Source organism: Ipomoea triloba, chromosome 9 (assembly GCF_003576645.1).
Source record: "Ipomoea triloba cultivar NCNSP0323 chromosome 9, ASM357664v1".
Lineage (NCBI taxonomy): Eukaryota > Viridiplantae > Streptophyta > Magnoliopsida > Solanales > Convolvulaceae > Ipomoea > Ipomoea triloba.
Genome location: NC_044924.1, coordinates 5,860,699 through 5,881,346, shown reverse-complemented (window position 1 = coordinate 5,881,346; position 20,648 = coordinate 5,860,699). Strand labels below are relative to the sequence as shown.

The following is a 20,648-nucleotide window of genomic DNA, read 5'->3' as shown; positions in this document are numbered from 1 at the left end:
TAGCTTCGAACTGCAAATTGAGGCATTATATTAGATCTTCAGATTCAAAAGGTCCAATGAATAGAAAGCATGCACAGAACACGTGAACGGTGAACAAGATAATTATATTCACAACATTTTGGCTAATATACATATTCCCATGTGATGAGCTTAGCAAGATGTGTTCATATTCTTTTAGCTAACTTCTTTTGAATTCACATATGAACGTACTTACGTACTCTTCAAAAGTACAAAGAGTTATTTATAAATCTTGAGACATTTTTCTCAAAATAAAAACTTGAGACATTTCCGGACAAATTAGTTAAACAGTTGGATTCATAACCAGAGTTTCAAGTTTTGATTTTTGTATGAATTGTTTGAACCATTAATTATCTATAGATAATTATCTTTTTGTGATTTTTTGCCAGTTAAAGTCATAATAAGACTAAATTAAACGCATCTTGCCGTTAGCTAGCTAGGGGGCTTTCTGATAAATTGAAGTTTAGAAATTGTAGTGAGAGAGTTAAATCTTGGCGCCAGGCCATCTTCAATTTGCAGATAATTGAGACCGGTCTAGATGCGCCTGATGGCAAGCGGCACCCCAGTTTAGACCAAATTTAATATTAATGAATTCAAGTATTCATTTTACACATTTTTCTGACGTGCATGGACTAAAAAAATCAATATTTATGAATTCATAATTGATATGACTGTTTGGTAGCTAAAAGTTAAGAATTCTGCCTCACATTACATCTGAACAATGCTAGATATATAAGGGTTGTAATTCGCTTAACATAATATGTCCTGAAAAGGTGTGAATCATGATTTTTGTATCAGAACGTCAGAAGTTTAAGTATAAATAGGTCAAGTCTGTCGCATTATGAAGGGGTTACCTTGCCTATGAAGGTGACTCATTAGGTGAGAAGACTGGTGTTTGATGCCTATAAGAAGCTCATCCATCACATTGGGTGTAACTTCACATTAGTCTACCAAGAGCATTATCGATCTGTGGTCTACACCACTTGGTCCAAAAATACATAAAGTGCATTATTCTAACTCATAAAATACATTATTCTAACACATAAAATACATTATTATATTCTAACTCAAAAATACATTATCTTCAGAAATTTCATTATTCAATCACATAAAGTACATTATACATTATTCTAACTCATAAAATACATTATTATAATACATAAAGTACATTATTCTAACTCATAAAATACATTATTTTATCCCAGAATATTCATTATTCTAATATGTATGCAAAACAAATTTTTTTAAAACATTAAAATGATGTCGTTTTGGACCATGGTCCACACAACTGTTTAAATTACGGTCCACACAATAATTTTTCAGGCTACCATGATTGGACTTTCGTTTATGCCCATAATTTATTACCGAAGAACCAACTGAATTACTCATGCAGGCTAAGAAGAATCTACCTTTGTAGTGTGAATTGCTGTTTTTCTCTTATGGTTTTCCTAGTCAAAAAAAGAATAAGCAATTGGCTATTGAACTTATTTATTTATTGCAATTTTTTAGTATTTCACTCTTATAGATAGGCTAAATGCAGGTAGACTATTTTTGCTGAATTAGCTGCTGAGTTTGAATACGTTGGTGTCCAATGTGCCTATATAATCCACCCGCTTACAACAAACTCAAAACCACAACAGCTTATCTAGCTATTATACCTTAAATTGTGCAATATTAGCAGTGATTCCTTAACTTGAGGTGGTTATACTACTTTCTATATACTCCAGCTTCAGCTATGGCATCATGGTGTTTTAATGGCATGACCGCCCTCGTTACTGGTGGTGGTCGGGGCATAGGGTAAGAATGAGAATTATGTATATATATATATATATATATATATATATATATATATATATAGATTATGCTTAAAATTGAATTTTATAGTTTACTAGATTTTTGAAATATTTATGTAGTATTTGTAATGTTTTGTTTATTTTAAACTATTTAGACAAGCAATAGTAGAAGTATTAGCAAGTTCTGGAGCAAACGTATACACGTGTGCATTGGAACAAGATGAACTAGATCATAGTTTGCAAGAATGGAATGATAAGGGATATAAAGTATCCGGCATGGCATGTAACCTAATGGTGCGAGAGGAGCGTGAGAAGCTCATGAAGGCCGTTGGTGATCACTTCAATGGAAAACTCGACATTCTTGTAAGCTACATAAATTGGAGATGTTAATTTATGGAAAAATTACATTATTTCTGGTCCTCCTTCAGTTATATTCATGGTACAAACATAGTCCTGAGTTATATGCATGATCATCTTTAACTCCTAAGTTATGTACAAAGTGACAATTTTAGTCTCTCTGGGAGCTGCCACCAATTTGTCACTTCATAACATAGGGGTTAAATATGGTCACGCATATAACTCAGAAACTAAATTTGTACCAGGTGTATAATAACTGGAGGACAAAAAAAATATAATTTTTCCTTAATTTATTTTGAAAACAAAAACATTTCGTATTATTATGCAATGATACAACGGTATATAATTCCTATTTTCAATATAATGTAGGTAAATAATGCCGGGTTAGCAATATTTAAAGAATTTCAAGATTTTACTGAAAAAGATTGGTCAATTATAATTGGCACCAATCTTGAGGCTTCTTTCCACATAGCTCAAATGGCACACCCTTTGCTGAAAGCTTCTGGAAATGGAAGCCTAGTTTTTATGTCTTCTGCTTCCAGTCTTATTGCAACACCTGCTTCTTCTCTCTATGGAGTCTCCAAAGGTAATCACATCATACTCTACCCACGGTAATTTTGACATGCCAAAACGGGTGAATACAGTGGACACTAATTTTTAACAAGTTAATAATTTTTATACAGGGGCAATAAATCAATTAACGAAAAACTTAGCAGCCGAGTGGGCAAAAGATAACATCCGTGTTAATGCTGTGGCACCATGGATTGTCAAAAGTCCTCTCACTGAGTTAATCTCCGTATGTTAAAATTTCCTCCTTTTTTTTGGGTATCTTTGTGCTATTGTGTAGTAGTTTAATCATCCTTATTAACATTTTCAATCTGTTGCAGAAAGATCCTATGATAAAAGAAACAGTTAACGTGCAAATCAATAGGACAATGCTGCGCCGTCTTGGAGAGCTTACTGAAGTTTCTGGACCGGTAGCGTTCTTATGCTCTCCGGCAGCTACTTATATTACCGGCCACATACTGGCTATAGACGGTGGAGCTACCGTCAATGGTTGCCCTTAATTGCTCATATATACTGGTTTCAATAAGCAACATGTGTATTTTGAAGTTTGTCATCATTTTATTTGAATTGTAACTTTGAAATTTGGAGTGCGTATGTCGAAATAAATATAGGTTCATAAATGTTGAGATATGAAATGTACTTTGAGTAAAAGTCACACATTTTTTAGTACTGTAGTAAATTTTAACTTGTATTTCACCATATTTTGTATTGTACGAAAAATAAATAAAGTAAAATTAAAATTTAAAAATGTGTTAATAAATATTTAGCTTTAATTCTCATGCAGAGTAGGTAGCACTATCCTCTTAATTTATTTGATTTGATAGATATCAACATCATAATTTGTTTTTGTTTTTGATTTGTTTTTTTTAAGACCAAAAAAATTATATTTATCTATGTTTATACCAGTTTGTAACAATTAATCATCTATTTAAATTTCTATCATTTTACTATTTAATAAAGACAACTAACAAGTAATTTATTATTCAATTAAAAAAGATTACATGAGAAAGAAATTATGTGTTGGAACAAGGTGTTTGAATGATAAAATTACATGTTAGCTAGTCTTCGTTATTAAACAGTAGAATATTAGAAATTTGAACGAAAGAGTAATTGTAACAGACAAAAAAAAATCAAAGATATAATGAGACAAAATTAAAATAATAAGATAAAATGTTGTAATACCATAATAATGGATGACTGAAAGTTTTTTTTTTTTTTAAACATATATGTTGGTAGTGGACCTGTGCAGATGGAGAATACAGTGGTTGGGGAGGGGAAGAAGATGATTGGTGTCAATGTGGTTGTTCACTTGTTCATAGATAAGGATAAAGGATAGGGGTTATTTTATTTTATTTTATTTTTTGTCTCTTTTTGTTACATGAGTATATATGGCATATCTTCCACGCACCCATATTCCCATCCAATTCTTATACCATGGAGCGTTTACACTGCACTGTAAATCTTAGTTTATGTGTATGTATTTTATATTATGACTTTTTATACTTTAAAAATATAAATATTGTATCTGAAATAGTACTTGTGTTTTATGTTATGAATTCCGAAGTCTTGTATTGTGAAATTCCGTGCCTATAAATACAAATTATGTATCTAAATCAGATTTGAAACATAAGTAAATATATGTGTGTGTCTTATGTTATGATTTTTTATGTCTTGTGTTATGAAAAATTTTGTACCTTATAAATATGAATTGTACATCATCATGTTAATTGGCCATATATAATACTGTGGACCTTGTCCATGATATAAATTGTCATTTCCATCCTTATCCCTATTGGGGAGTACTCCGTATATTTTTTCTATTCTCGCATGTGTGAGGAATTATGAAGAGGCGGGCCAGGGGTTCTTTGTCTCCACAAAATTTCAATGCATGGGAATATGAGATTTCACACAACAAATCCACGTTTTCAATATTAATTATATTATATATAAGATTATATATATTCCCTACTTAGTAAATGGTTGTTAGTTGTAAGCTATTAACTAATTGTATTAGATGGTATAACTAGTTGATAACATTAGCTGATTGTAAAAATGTGTTTGGTAAATTAGCTGTTAGCTGATAATTGTTTGGTATAATTTCCTTTCAACTAAAATTTTAAATTGACAGTTAAATTACACATTTATTATTTGTATATTATATGCTCAGCACATACTCTCTAGAAACAATATATATTCTAATGCACTTGATTTTTTAAAATAAAAAAACACTGAGTATCAACTTAATACTTATGGAGTCTTGTCTATTAATTAAGGATAACCATTGATGGTAGCACCGCCATCTACCATTAGTATGTGACCGGTAATAAATGAAGCTGCTGGAGAGCAAAGAAATGCCACCGGCCCAGAAACTTCAGTAGGCTCACCAGGACGACGTAATGCTGAACGATTGATTATACCGTTAACTCCTTCTTTGAGCGTTATTGAATGTTGCTGCAATGAACATATTGAGGGTTTTAACGATTATTAAATTGTATATTATATCTCTCATGCATGCATGGTAGCCAAACTCAAGCAAAAAAATAAAATAAATAAAAGTGAGAAGAAATGCAAACTTACAATGACTGAATCAATAAGAGGCGTTTTGATAAATGATGGTGCCACTGCATTGACACGAATGTTATCTTTTGCCCACTCGCATGCTAAATTTCTGGTTAATTGATTTATTGCTCCTATAATTAATTAAAAATTTATGATTAGACAGTCTAAATATATTATTACTTTGTATTTGAGTGTGATATAATCCATATAGTGTAACATTTTTATTTTAATTTCTTAGGACGAGCTGAGGTTTACAAAGAGACAATGGATAGGTGATAGGAGATGATGTGATTACCTTTACTGAGTGCATAGATAGAACCATCAGGTATTGCAACAACCCCAGAAGCAGAAGAAGTAAACACTAAGCTTCCATTTCCAGAGGCTTTTAGTAAAGGGTATGCCATTTGAGATATGTGGAAAGCAGCTTCAACATTGGTGCCAATTTGAATTGACCAATCTTTCTCACTAACATCTTCCATTTTTTTCATTATTGCCACACCTGCATTATTTATCTTCATTCCAAATGGTAATTAATTATTGATTAATGATACCAAGTTTAGCTTAATTTTTCTTCAACATAAACCACAACCTATATATTACAACTTACTAGGATGTTTAGCTTCTCGTCAAAGTGATCACTAACGATCTTCATAAGCTTTTCACGCTCTTCTCGTATCGTTAAGTCACAGGCCAATCCCGACACCTTATATCCTTTGTTATTCCACTTATGCAAACACTCGTCCAACTCTTCTGGTTCTAGTGCACATGTATAAACATGTGCTCCAGAACTTGCAAGTTCTTCGACTATGGCAAGTCTAGAAATGATAAGATAAAAATTTTACATACTCTAGACACTTTAAAATTATAATAAAATATTGAAGCTCAATTGTAAAATATATTCGAAATTCTCTTACCCTATACCTCGAGCACCACCAGTAACAAGGGCAGTCATGCCATTAAAACACCAAGATACCATAGCTGAAGCTAAAGTATAAACTGTCTAAACTAATAAAGGAATTAGGGGTACTAATAACACAAATAAGCTAGCTAGTATATAGTGTATTTATAGTTGGGGACTGGGTTGTTAAATGTGTCAGTTCACACTAGACCCAACATGGTCAAAGGTTCTCTTATTATACTACATGCACTTTATTTTTACTTTTTAATTTTTATCTCATGATGTAACAAGAGATGATAAGTTATTTTCATTTTGTGTTCCTAAAAAAAATGTCAATATCAAAATTTAGAGTGAGAGAGTAAACTAAAAGTGAAATAGAATTTGAGAGTAGAAATACTGAGTAATATTTTGTGTTGGAAGTAATATAATTGTGGCAATCCCCAAGATACATGGCTTGTGTAATGATGTCAATTGGGTTAGTCTTACTCGACCCTACTTGATTTAATTGTGGCCATAACTTCCAAAAATATCCCAACTGTTGAAAGGTACTACTAATATATAAGGTAGTGTCGTCGGTCAATGCCTCAATGGTTATGTTCAAATTGTTTGCTTATTGTGACAATTACAAGTCACTCTATCAACAAGGACCACAAAAATAAATTAATTTAAGTATGTTAATATATAAGTCATTTTCATTGAGAGTTGAACATATAGAACATTATAATTGTTCACTTCTTTATAGATAAGGATAAAGAGGGTTTGATTCCTACAAGTAACGATTCTCCTTGGGCCAGCTCCCGTGTCTCTCGGAACGAACGCGGATGGACCTGAACCGTTAAACGGACAGAAAAAGACCTGATGAATTTACCAAAAAAAAAAAAGAAGATAAGGATAAAGGATAGGGATTATTTTATTTTTGTCTCCTTTTGTTACATGAGTATGCATGGCATATCTTCCACCAACATTCCCATCCAATTCTTATACTATGGAGCGTTCACATTGCACAATAACTCTTGGTTCATGCGAATGCATTTTATATTGTGACTTTTTGTATATTGCCTTATGAAATTTTGTACCTTACAAATATGAATTTTGTATCTAAACCAAATTAATACTTGTGTTTTATCTTATAAATTTCTCTGTCTTGTATTGTAAAATTTTGTGCCTATAAACACAAATTATGTACTTAAATCATATTTGAAACATAAGTAAATATATAATATGTATATGTGTCTTATGTTATGATATTTTATATCTTGTATTATGGAAAATCATGTACCTTACAAAGTTACAGGTATAAATTTTATACATCTATCATTTCAATTCATGGTCTGTGGACCTTATTCACGAATCATGATATAAATTGCCATTTCCATCCTTATCCCTCTTTCAGCACTTGGGGAATACTCCGTATATTGTTTCTATTCCCGCATGTGTGAATGAATTATGAAGAGGCGGACCAGGGGTTCTGTCTCCACAAAATTTCAATGCATGGGAATATGAGATTTCACACAACAAATCCACGTTTTCAATATTAATTATAGGAAAAATGGGCACTTTTTCTCCCTATGTTATGTACTTATAGCACTTTTTTTTCATGTGTTATTAAAGTGACTGTTTTTCCCCTCAGTTATTTTAAAAGTGATAGTTCCCCCCTGTAATATTAAATTGACATTTTTGCCCCTAAAAATAACTATTTCATTTATTTTTATTCTCCAACCAATTATTACTAATATCATAATATGTATGGAAGATCGATCATGGTTCTATACGAACCTAATCGAACATTGTAGCAATTAAACTTAAATAGTATGGATGGTTACGGTTACGATTCAGAACCGAAAAAATAAAATAAAATAATTGTTGAATTTAGACTATTTTTAAATAAGAAATAAAATTATAAAAATAAATAAATAAATAAATAAATAAGTTTTGGTTGGCGGTTTCAAAATCGAAATTAGAACCGAACCGTACCGATTTATCGAAATAAGTGTTTGATCATTTTCACTATATATGATTGTGGTTAAGTTTCAGTTCACGGTTCAACAATTATTTAATTATTTTTTCGATTCTGAATCGAAACCAGAACGTTAATTATTTCACGGTTCACTAAATTGACATGTTTATGTACCAAATTGCAACTTTAAAAGGTTTGAGGGCCTACTTGATTTTTAAGATAAAGTTCGATGGTCTATTTGACACATTTTATGCTAAAAAAAAGTGACATTTACATTAACCAGATATTACAAGTCACTAACAGGTAATTACGCCTTGATGAACTAAATTGACATGTTTATGTACCTAATTGCAACTTTAAAAAGTTTGAGAGCCTAATTGATTTTTCAGGTAAAGTTTGATGGCCTATTTGACATGTTTTATGCTAAAAAAGTGACATTTACATTTACATGTTATTACAGGTCACTGAAAGGTAATTATGCATTGATGAAATAAATTGGCATATTTATGTACCAAATTGCAACTTTAAATATTTTGAGAGCCTAATTGATACCTATTTGACATATTTTAGGATAAAAAAGTGACATTTAAATTTACCATGGAATAACAGGTCACTAACAGATAATTATGCCTTATAAACTAAATTGACATGTTTATGTACCTAATAGCAACTTTAAAAGGTTTGAGGGCCTAATTGATTTTTCAGATAAAGTTCGATGGTCTATTTGACAAATTTTAAGCAAAAAAAAAGTGACATTTACATTTACCTGGTATTATAGGTCACTAATAGATAATTGTGCCTTGATGAACTAAATTGACATGTTTATGTACCTAATTGCAACATTAAAAAGTTTGAGGACCTAATTGATTTTTCAGGTAAAGTTCGATGGCTTATTTCAGACATTTTATGCTAAAAAAGTAACATTTACATTTACTTGGTATTACAAGTCATAAAAGGTAATTACGCCTTGATGAACTAAATTTGCATGTTTATGTACCAAATAGCAACTTTAAATATATTGAGAGCCTAATTGATGCCTATTTGACACATTTTATGGAAAAAAAAGTGACATTTAAATTTACCTGATATTACAGGTCACCAACAGGTAAATATGCCTTATAAACTAAATTGACAAGTTTATGTACCTAATTGCAACTTTAAAAACTTTAAGGGCCTAATTGATTTTTCAGGTAAAGTTCGATGACCTATTTGACACATTTTATGCATAAAAAGTGACATTTACATTTACCTGTTATTACAGGTCACTAACAGGTAATTATGCCTTGATGAACTAAATTTGCATGTTTATGTACCAAATTGAACCTTTAAATATTTTGAGAGACTAATTGATACCTATTTGACACAATTTATGCAAAAAAAAAATGACATTTAAATTTACCTGGTATTACAGGTCACCAACAGGTAATTAATGCCTTATAAATTAAATTGACATGTTTATGTACCTAATTGCAACTTTAAAAACTTTAAGGGCCTAATTGATTTTATAGGTAAAGTTCGATGGCCTATTTGAAACATTTTATCCTTAAAAAGTTACATTTACATTTACCTGTTATTACAGGTTACAAACAAGTAATTCTGCCTTGATGAACTAAATTTGCATGTTTATGTACCAAATTGCAACTTTAAATATTTTGAGAGACTAATTGATGACTATTTGACGCATTTTCTGGAAAAAAGGTTACATTTAAATTTACCTGTTATTACAGGCCACCAATAGGTAATTATGCCTTATAAACTAAATTGACATGTTTATGTACCTAATTGCAACTTTAAAAACTTTAAGGGCCTAATTGATTTTTCAGGTAAAGTTCGATGGCCTATTTGACACATTTTATGCTCAAAAAGTGACATTTACATTACCTATTATTACAGATCACTAACAGGTAATTATGTCTTGATTAACTAAATTGACATGTTTATGTACCAAATTGCAACTTTAAATATTTTGAGAGCCTAATTGATGCTTATTTGATACATTTTATAGAAAAAAATGTGACATTTAAATTTACCTGGTATTACAGGTCACCAACAGGTAATTATGCCCTATAAACTAAATTGACATGTTTATGTATCTAATTGCAACTTTAAAAATTTTAAGGGCCTAATTGATTTTTCAGGTAAATTTCGATGGCCTATTTGACACATTTTACGCATAAAAAGTGACATTTAAATTTACCTGTAATTACAGGTCACAAAAAGGTAATTATGCCTCGATGAACTAAATTGGCATGTTTATGTACCAAATTGCAACTTTAAATATTATGTGAGCCTAATTGATGCCTATTTGACACATTTTATGGAAAAAAAGAGACATTTAAATTTATCTGGTATTACAGGTCACAAACAGGTAATTATGCCTTATAAACTAAATTGACATGTTTATGTACCTAATTGCAACTTTAAAAAACTTTAAGGGCCTAATTGATTTTTCAGGTAAAGTGCAATGACCTATTTGACACATTTTATGCATAAAAAGTGACATTTACATTTAACTGTTATTACACTTACAGGTAATTATGCCTTGATGAACTAAATTTGCATGTTTATGTACCAAATTGCAACTTTAAATATTTTGAGAGACTAATTGACACCTATTTGACACATTTTATGCAAAAAAAAGTGACATTTAAATTTATCTGGTATTACAGGTCACCAACAGGTAATTAATGCCTTATAAATTAAATTGACATGTTTATGTACTTAATTGCAACTTTAAAAACTTTAAGGGACTAATTGAACTTTAAGGGACTAATTGATTTTTTAGGTAAAGTTCGATGACCTATTTGACACATTTTATGCATAAAAAGTGACATTCACATTTACCTGTTATTACAGGTCACTAACAGGTAATTATGCCTTGATGAACTAAATTTGCATGTTTATGTACCAAATTGCAAGTTTAAATATTTTGAGAGCCTAATTGATGCAAATTTGACACATTTTCTGGAAAAAAAAGTGACATTTAAATTTACCTGGTATTACAGGCCACCAATAGGTAATTATGCCTTATAAACTAAATTGACATGTTTATGTACCTAATTGCAACTTTAAAAACTTTAAGGGCCTAATTGATTTTTCAGGTAAAGTTCGATGGCCTATTTCACACATTTTATGCTCAAAAAGTGACATTTATATTTACCTGTTATTACAGGTCACTAACAGGTAATTATGCCTCGATGAACTAAATTGGAATGTTTATGTACCAAATTGCAACTTTAAATATTTTGAGAGCCTAATTGATGCCTATTTAATACATTTTATGGAAAAAAATGTAACATTTAAATTTACCTGCTATTACAGGTCACAAACAGGTAATTATACTTTATAAACTAAATTGACATGTGTATGTACCTAATTGCAACTTTAAAAACTTTAAGGGCATAATTGATTTTTCAGGTAAAGTTCGATGACCTTTTTGACATATTTTATGCATAAAAAGTGACATTAACAATTACCTGTTATTACAGGTCACAAACAAGTAATTATGCCTTGATTAACTAAATTTGCATGTTTATGTACCAAATTACAACATTAAATATTTTGAGAGACTAATTGATGCCTATATGACATTTTATGCAAAAAAAAGTGACATTTAAATTTACCTGGTATTACACGCCACCAATAGGTAATTATGCCTTATAAACTAAATTGACATGTTTATGTACCTAATTGCAACTTTAAAAACATTAAGTGCCTAATTGATTTTTCAGGTAAAGTTTGATGGCCTATTTGGCACATTTTATGCATAAAAAGTGACATTTGCATTTACCTGTTATTACAGGTCACTAACAAGTAATTATGCATTGATGAACTAAATTTGCATGTTTATGTACCAAATTGCAACTTTAAAAAGTTTGAGGGCCTAATTGCTTTTTCAGGTAAAGTTCGATGGCCTATTTGACATATTTTATGCTTAAAAAGTAACATTTACATTTATCTGTTATTACAGGTCTCTAGAAGATAATTATGTCTTGATGAACAAAATTGGCATGTTTATGTACCAAATTGCAACTTTAAAAAGTTTGAGGGCCTAATTGCTTTTTCAGGTAAAGTTCGATGGCCTATTTGACATATTTTATGCTTAAAAAGTAACATTTACATTTATCTGTTATTACAGGTCTCTAGAAGATAATTATGTCTTGATGAACAAAATTGGCATGTTTATGTACCAAATTGCAACTTTAAAAAGTTTGAGGGCCTAATTGCTTTTTCAGGTAAAGTTCGATGGCCTATTTGACATATTTTATGCTTAAAAAGTAACATTTACATTTATCTGTTATTACAGGTCTCTAGAAGATAATTATGTCTTGATGAACAAAATTGGCATGTTTATATACCAAATTGCAACTTTAAATATTTTTAGAGCCTAATTGATGCCTATTTGACACATTTTATGCAAAAAAAAAAAAGAAAAAAGTAACATTTAAATTTACCTGGTATTATAGGTCACCAACAGGTAATTATGCCTTTTAAATTAAATTGACATGTTTATGTACCTAATTGCAACTTTAAAAACATTAAGGGCCTAATTGATTTTTTAGGTAAATTTCGATGGCCTATTTGATACATTGTATGGTTATAAAGTTTACATTTACCTGTTATTACAGGTCACTAACAAGTAATTATGCATTGATGAACTAAATTTGCATGTTTATGTACCAAATTGCAACTTTAAATATTTTGAGAGCCTAATTGATGCCTATTTGACACATTTTAGGGAAAAAAAAGTGACATTTAAATTTACCTGGTATTATAGGTCACCAACAGGTAATTATGCCTTATAAACTAAAATGACATGTTTATGTACCTAATTGCAACTTTAAAAACTTTAAGGGCCTAATTGATTTTTTAGATAAAGTTTGATGGCCTATTTGACACATTTTATGCATAAAAAGTGACATTTACATTATCTGTTATTACAGGTCACTAACAATTAATTATGCCTTGGTGAACTAAATTTGCATGTTTACGTACCAAATTGCAACTTTAAATATTTTGAGAGCCTAATTGATGCCTATTTGACACATTTTAGGGAAAAAAAAAGTGACATTTAAATTTACCTGGTATTATAGGTCACCAACAGGTAATTATGCCTTATAAACTAAAATGACATGTTTATGTACCTAATTGCAACATTAAAAACTTTATGGGTCTAATTGATTTTTTAGGTAAAGTTTGATGGCCTATTTGACACATTTTATGCATAAAAAGTGACATTTACATTTACCTGTTATTACAGGTCACTAACAAGTAATTATGCCTTGATGAACTAAATTTGCATGTTTATGTTCCAAATTGCAACTTTAAATATTTTGAGAGCCTAATTGAAGCCTATTTGACACATTTACGCATAAAAAGTGACAATTACATTTACCTGTTATGACAGATCACTAACAAGTAATTATGCCTTGATGAACTAAATTTGCATGTTTATGTTCCAAATTGCAACTTTAAATATTTTGAGAGCCTAATTGAAGCCTATTTGACACATTTACGCATAAAAAGTGACAATTACATTTACCTGTTATGACAGATCACTAACAAGTAATTATGCCTTGATGAACTAAATTTGCATGTTTACGTACCAAATTGCAACTTTAAATATTTTGAGAGCCTAATTGATGCCTATTTGTCACATTTTTGGGAAAAAAAAGTAACATTATAATATACCTGGTATTACAGGTCACCAACAGGTAATTATGCCTTATAAACTAAAATGACATGTTTATGTACCTAATTGCAACTTTAAAAATTTTGAGAGCCTAATTGATGCCTATTTGACACATTTTATGGAACAAAAGTAACATTATAATATACCTGGTATTACAGGTCACTAACAGGTAATTATGCCTTATAAACTAAATTGACATGTTTATGTATCTAATTGCAACTTTAAAAACTTTAATGGCCTAAATGCTTTTTTAGATAAAGTTTGATGGTCTATTTGACACATTTTATGGAACAAAAGTAACATTATAATATACCTGGTATTACAGGTCACTAACAGGTAATTATGCCTTATAAACTAAATTGACATGTTTATGTATCTAATTGCAACTTTAAAAACTTTAATGGCCTAAATGCTTTTTTAGATAAAGTTTGATGGTCTATTTGACACATTTTATGGAACAAAAGTAACATTATAATATACCTGGTATTACAGGTCACTAACAGGTAATTATGCCTTATAAACTAAATTGACATGTTTATGTATCTAATTGCAACTTTAAAAACTTTAATGGCCTAAATGCTTTTTTAGATAAAGTTTGATGGTCTATTTGACACATTTTATGGAACAAAAGTAACATTATAATATACCTGGTATTACAGGTCACTAACAGGTAATTATGCCTTATAAACTAAATTGACATGTTTATGTATCTAATTGCAACTTTAAAAACTTTAATGGCCTAAATGCTTTTTTAGATAAAGTTTGATGGTCTATTTGACACATTTTATGGAACAAAAGTAACATTATAATATACCTGGTATTACAGGTCACTAACAGGTAATTATGCCTTATAAACTAAATTGACATGTTTATGTATCTAATTGCAACTTTAAAAACTTTAATGGCCTAAATGCTTTTTTAGATAAAGTTTGATGGTCTATTTGACACATTTTATGGAACAAAAGTAACATTATAATATACCTGGTATTACAGGTCACTAACAGGTAATTATGCCTTATAAACTAAATTGACATGTTTATGTATCTAATTGCAACTTTAAAAACTTTAATGGCCTAAATGCTTTTTTAGATAAAGTTTGATGGTCTATTTGACACATTTTATGGAACAAAAGTAACATTATAATATACCTGGTATTACAGGTCACTAACAGGTAATTATGCCTTATAAACTAAATTGACATGTTTATGTATCTAATTGCAACTTTAAAAACTTTAATGGCCTAAATGCTTTTTTAGATAAAGTTTGATGGTCTATTTGACACATTTTATGGAACAAAAGTAACATTATAATATACCTGGTATTACAGGTCACTAACAGGTAATTATGCCTTATAAACTAAATTGACATGTTTATGTATCTAATTGCAACTTTAAAAACTTTAATGGCCTAAATGCTTTTTTAGATAAAGTTTGATGGTCTATTTGACACATTTTATGGAACAAAAGTAACATTATAATATACCTGGTATTACAGGTCACTAACAGGTAATTATGCCTTATAAACTAAATTGACATGTTTATGTATCTAATTGCAACTTTAAAAACTTTAATGGCCTAAATGCTTTTTTAGATAAAGTTTGATGGTCTATTTGACACATTTTATGGAACAAAAGTAACATTATAATATACCTGGTATTACAGGTCACTAACAGGTAATTATGCCTTATAAACTAAATTGACATGTTTATGTATCTAATTGCAACTTTAAAAACTTTAATGGCCTAAATGCTTTTTTAGATAAAGTTTGATGGTCTATTTGACACATTTTATGGAACAAAAGTAACATTATAATATACCTGGTATTACAGGTCACTAACAGGTAATTATGCCTTATAAACTAAATTGACATGTTTATGTACCTAATTGCAACTTTAAAAACTTTAAGGGCCTAATTGACTTTTTAGGTAAAGTTTTATGGCCTATTTGACACATTTATGCATAAAAAGTGACAATTACATTTACCTGTTATTACAGGTCACTAACAATTAATTATGCCTTGATGAACTAAATTTGCATGTTTATGTACCAAATTGCAACTTTAAATATTTTGAGAGCCTAATTGATGCCTATTTGACACATTTTAGGGAAATAAAAGTGACATTTAAATTTACCTGGTATTACAGGTCACCAACNTTATAATATACCTGGTATTACAGGTCACCAACAGGTAATTATGCCTTATAAACTAAAATGACATGTTTATGTACCTAATTGCAACTTTAAAAACTTTATGGGCCTAATTGACTTTTTAGGTAAAGTTTGATGGCCTATTTGACACATTTTATGCATAAAAAGTGACAATTACATTTACCTGTTATTACAGGTTACTAACAAGTAATTATGCCTTGATGAACTAAATTTGCATGTTTATGTAACAAATTGCCACCTTAACTATTTTGAGAGCCTAATTGATGCCTATTTGACACATTTTATGGAATAAAAAGTGACATTTAAATTTACCTGGTATTATAGGTCACACCAACAGGTAATTATGGCTTATAAACTAAAATGATATGTATATGTACCTAATTGCATTTTTAAAAACTTTAAGGGCCTAATTGATTTTTTAGATAAAGTTTGATGACCTATTTGACACATTTTATGCATAAAAAGTGATATTTACATTTACCTGTTATTACAGATCACTAACAAGTAATTATGCCTTGATAAACTAAATTTGCATTTTATGTACCAAATTGCAACTTTAAATATTTTGAGAGCCTAATTGATGCCTATTTGACACATTTTATGGAAAAAAAAGTGACATTTAAATTTACCTGGTATTATAGGTCACCAACAGGTAATTATGCCTTATAAACTAAAATGACATGTTTATGTACCTAATTGCAACTTTAAAAACTTTAAGGGCCTAATTGATTTTTTAGGTAAAGTTTGATGGCCTATTTGACACATTTTATGCTTAAAAAGTGACATTTACATTTACCTGTTATTACAGGTCACTAACAAGTAATTATGCCTTGATGAACTAAATTTGCATGTTTATGTACCAAATTGCAACTTTAAATATTTTGAGAGCCTAATTGATGCCTATTTGACACATTTTATGGAAAAAAAAAATAACATTTAAATATACCTGGTATTACAGGTCACCAACAGGTAATTATGCCTTATAAACTAAATTGACATGTTTATGTACCTAATTGCAACTTTAAAAAATTTAAGAGCCTAATTGATTTTTCAGGTAAAGTTCGATGGCCTATTTGACATATTTTATTCTTAAAAAGTGACATTTACATTTATCTGTTATTACAGGTCACTAAAAGGTTATTATGTCTTGATGAACAAAATTGGCATGTTTATGTACCAAAATGCAACTTTAAATATTTTGAGAGCCTAATTGATGTCTATTTGACACATTTTATGCAAAAAAAAGTGACATTTAAATTTACCTGCTGTTACAGGTCATCACCAGGTAATTATGTTTTATAAACTAAATTGACATGTTTATGTACCTAATTGCAACTTTAAAAACTTTAAGGGCCTAATTGATTTTTTAGATAAAGTTCGATGGCCTATTTGACACATTTTATGCTTAAAAAGTGACATTTACATTTACCTGTTATTACAGGTCACTAACAGGTAATTATGTCTTGATTAACTAAATTGGCATGTTTATGTACCAAATTGCAACTTTAAATATTTTGAGAGCCTAATTGATGCCTATTTGACACATTTTATGGAAAAAAAAAATAACATTTAAATATACCTGGTATTACAGGTCACCAACAGGTAATTATGCCTTATAAACTAAATTGACATGTTTATGTACCTAATTGCAACTTTAAAAACTTTAAGGGCCTAATTGATTTTTTAGATAAAGTTCGATGGCCTATTTGACACATTTTATGCTTAAAAAGTGACATTTACATTTACCTGTTATTACAGGTCACTAACAGGTAATTATGCCTTGATGAACTAAATTGGCATGTTTATGTACCAAATTGCAACTTTAAATATTTTGAGAGCCTAATTGATGCCTATTTGACACATTTTATGGAAAAAAAAAATAACATTTAAATATACCTGGTATTACAGGTCACCAACAGGTAATTATGCCTTATAAACTAAATTGACATGTTTATGTACCTAATTGCAACTTTAAAAACTTTAAGGGCCTAATTGATTTTTTAGGTAAAGTTTGATGGCCTATTTGACACATTTTATGCATAAAAAGTGACATTTACATTATCTGTTATTACAGGTCACTAACAATTAATTATGCCTTGATGAACTAAATTTGCATGTTTACGTACCAAATTGCAACTTTAAATATTTTGAGAGCCTAATTGATGCCTATTTGACACATTTAAGGGAAAAAAAAGTGACATTTAAATTTACCTGGTATTATAGGTCACCAACAGGTAATTATGCCTTATAAACTAAAATGACATGTTTATGTACCTAATTGCACCTTTAAAAACTTTAAGGGCCTAATTGATTTTTTAGATAAAGTTTGATGGCCTATTTGACACATTTTATGGAAAAAAAGTAACATTATAATATACCTGGTATTACAGGTCACCAACAGGGAATTATGCCTTATAAACTAAAATGGTATGTTTATGTACCTAATTGCACCTTTAAAAACTTTAAGGGCCTAATTGATTTTTTAGATAAAGTTTGATGGCCTATTTGACACATTTTATGGAAAAAAAGTAACATTATAATATACCTGGTATTACAGGTCACCAACAGGTAATTATGCCTTATAAACTAAAATGACATGTTTATGTACCTAATTGCAACTTTAAAAACTTTAAGGGCCTAATTGACTTTTTAGGTAAAGTTTTATGGCCTATTTGACACATTTTATGCATAAAAAGTGACAATTACATTTACCTGTTATTACAGGTCACTAACAATTAATTATGCCTTGATGAACTAAATTTGCATGTTTATGTACCAAATTGCAACTTTAAAAACTTTAAAGGCCTAATTGATTTTTTAGATAAAGTTTGATGGCCTATTTGACACATTTTATGCATAAAAAGTGATATTTACATTTACCTGTTATTACAGATCACTAACAAGTAGTTATGCCTTGATAAACTAAATTTGCATTTTATGTACCAAATTGCAACTTTAAATATTTTGAGAGCCTAATTGATGCCTATTTGACACATTTTATGCATAAAAAGTGATATTTACATTTACCTGTTATTACAGGTCACTAACAAGTAATTATGCCTTGATGAACTAAATTTGCATGTTTATGTACCAAATTGCAACTTTAAATATTTTGAGAGCCTAATTGATGCCTATTTGACACATTTTAGGGAAATAAAAGTGACATTTAAATTTACCTGGTATTATAGGTCACCAACAGGTAATTATTGCTTATAAACTAAAATGATATGTTTATGTACCTAATTGCAACTTTAAAAACTTTAAGAGCCTAATTGATTTTTTAGATAAAGTTTGATGGCCTATTTGACACATTTTATGCATAAAAAGTGATATTTACATTTACCTGTTATTACAGATCACTAACAAGTAATTATGCCTTGATAAACTAAATTTGCATTTTATGTACCAAATTGCAACTTTAAATATTTTGAGAGCCTAATTGATGCCTATTTGACACATTTTATGGAATAAAAAGTGACATTTAAATTTACCTGGTATTATAGGTCACCAACAGGTAATTATTGCTTATAAACTAAAATGATATGTTTATGTACCTAATTGCAACTTTAAAAACTTTAAGGGCCTAATTGATTTTTCAGGTAAAGTTCGATGGCCTATTTGACACATTTTATGCATAAAAAGTGACATTTACATTTACCTGTTATTACAGGTCATTAACAAGTAATTATGGCTTGATGAACTAAATTTGCATGTTTATGTACCAAATTGCAACTTTAAATATTTTGAGAACCTAATTGATGCCTATTTGACACATTTTAGGGAAATAAAAAGTGAGATTTAAATTTACCTGGTATTATAGGTCACCAACAGGTAATTATGCCTTATAAACTAAAATGACATGTTTATGTACCTAATTGCAACTTTAAAAACTTTAAGGGCCTAATTGATTTTTTAGATAAAGTTTGATGGCCTATTTGACACATTTTATGCATAAAAAGTGACATTTACATTTACCTGTTATTACAGGTCATTAACAAGTAATTATGGCTTGATGAACTAAATTTGCATGTTTATGTACCAAATTGCAACTTTAAATATTTTGAGAACCTAATTGATGCCTATTTGACACATTTTAGGGAAATAAAAAGTGAGATTTAAATTTACCTGGTATTATAGGTCACCAACAGGTAATTATGGCTTATAAACTAAAATGATATGTATATGTACCTAATTGCAACTTTAAAAACTTTAAGGGCCTAATTGATTTTTTAGATAAAGTTTGATGGCCTATTTGACACATTTTATGCATAAAAAGTGACATTTACATTTACCTGTTATTACAGGACAATAACAGGTAATTATGCCTTAATGAACTAAATTTGCATGTTTATGTACCAAATTGCAACTTTAAATATTTTGAGAACCTAATTGATGCCTATTTGACACATTTATGGAATAAAAAGTGACATTTAAATTTACCTGGTATTACAGGCCACCAATAGGTACTTATGCCTTATAAACTAAATTGACATGTTTATGTATCTAATTGCAACTTTAAAAACTTTAAGGGCCTAATTGACTTTTTAGGTAAAGTTTTATGGCCTATTTGACACATTTTCTGCATAAAAAGTGACATTTACATTTACCTGTTATTACAGGACAATAACAGGTAATTATG

The 20,648-nt window shown here is 29.6% G+C and overlaps 3 protein-coding genes across 3 annotated transcripts; 2 read left to right on the top strand and 1 right to left on the bottom strand.

Annotated features, from left to right (window-relative positions):
* The first annotated feature begins 1,573 nt into the window (after nt 1–1,573).
* LOC116030574 (tropinone reductase 2) lies at nt 1,574–2,240 on the top strand. The gene is made up of 2 exons (XM_031272872.1): nt 1,574–1,815; nt 1,967–2,240. Exons 1-2 carry the CDS (start codon nt 1,754–1,756, stop codon nt 2,199–2,201), a joined length of 297 nt encoding a protein of 98 aa, XP_031128732.1. The 5' UTR covers nt 1,574–1,753; the 3' UTR covers nt 2,202–2,240.
* A 281-nt stretch (nt 2,241–2,521) lies between these two features.
* On the top strand, nt 2,522–3,361 carry LOC116030573 (tropinone reductase homolog). Its single transcript, XM_031272871.1, has 3 exons — nt 2,522–2,754; nt 2,852–2,964; nt 3,056–3,361. Exons 1-3 carry the CDS (start codon nt 2,646–2,648, stop codon nt 3,233–3,235), a joined length of 402 nt encoding a protein of 133 aa, XP_031128731.1. The 5' UTR covers nt 2,522–2,645; the 3' UTR covers nt 3,236–3,361.
* Nucleotides 3,362–4,906: 1,545 nt separating this feature from the next.
* Nucleotides 4,907–6,333, bottom strand: LOC116030301 (tropinone reductase 1-like). Its single transcript, XM_031272518.1, has 5 exons — nt 6,209–6,333; nt 5,902–6,109; nt 5,590–5,806; nt 5,313–5,425; nt 4,907–5,186 (listed from the first exon to the last, which is right to left on the bottom strand). The coding sequence occupies exons 1-5, from the start codon at nt 6,268–6,270 to the stop codon at nt 5,004–5,006; spliced, it is 783 nt and encodes a 260-aa protein (XP_031128378.1). The 5' UTR covers nt 6,271–6,333; the 3' UTR covers nt 4,907–5,003.
* Nucleotides 6,334–20,648: the final 14,315 nt, after the last annotated feature.

Coding starts and splice junctions, on each gene's coding strand:
- LOC116030574 (XM_031272872.1), top strand. CDS start 1,754: ATGGCATCATGGTGTTTTAATGGCATGACCGCCCTCGTTACTGGTGGT. Junction 1,816..1,966: donor GGTGGTGGTCGGGGCATAGG/GTAAGAATGAGA, acceptor TAAACTATTTAG/ACAAGCAATAGTAGAAGTAT.
- LOC116030573 (XM_031272871.1), top strand. CDS start 2,646: ATGGCACACCCTTTGCTGAAAGCTTCTGGAAATGGAAGCCTAGTTTTT. Junction 2,755..2,851: donor TCTCTATGGAGTCTCCAAAG/GTAATCACATCA, acceptor ATTTTTATACAG/GGGCAATAAATCAATTAACG. Junction 2,965..3,055: donor CTCTCACTGAGTTAATCTCC/GTATGTTAAAAT, acceptor AATCTGTTGCAG/AAAGATCCTATGATAAAAGA.
- LOC116030301 (XM_031272518.1), bottom strand. CDS start 6,270: ATGGTATCTTGGTGTTTTAATGGCATGACTGCCCTTGTTACTGGTGGT. Junction 6,110..6,208: donor GGTGGTGCTCGAGGTATAGG/GTAAGAGAATTT, acceptor TATCATTTCTAG/ACTTGCCATAGTCGAAGAAC. Junction 5,187..5,312: donor CTCTTATTGATTCAGTCATT/GTAAGTTTGCAT, acceptor TGTTCATTGCAG/CAACATTCAATAACGCTCAA.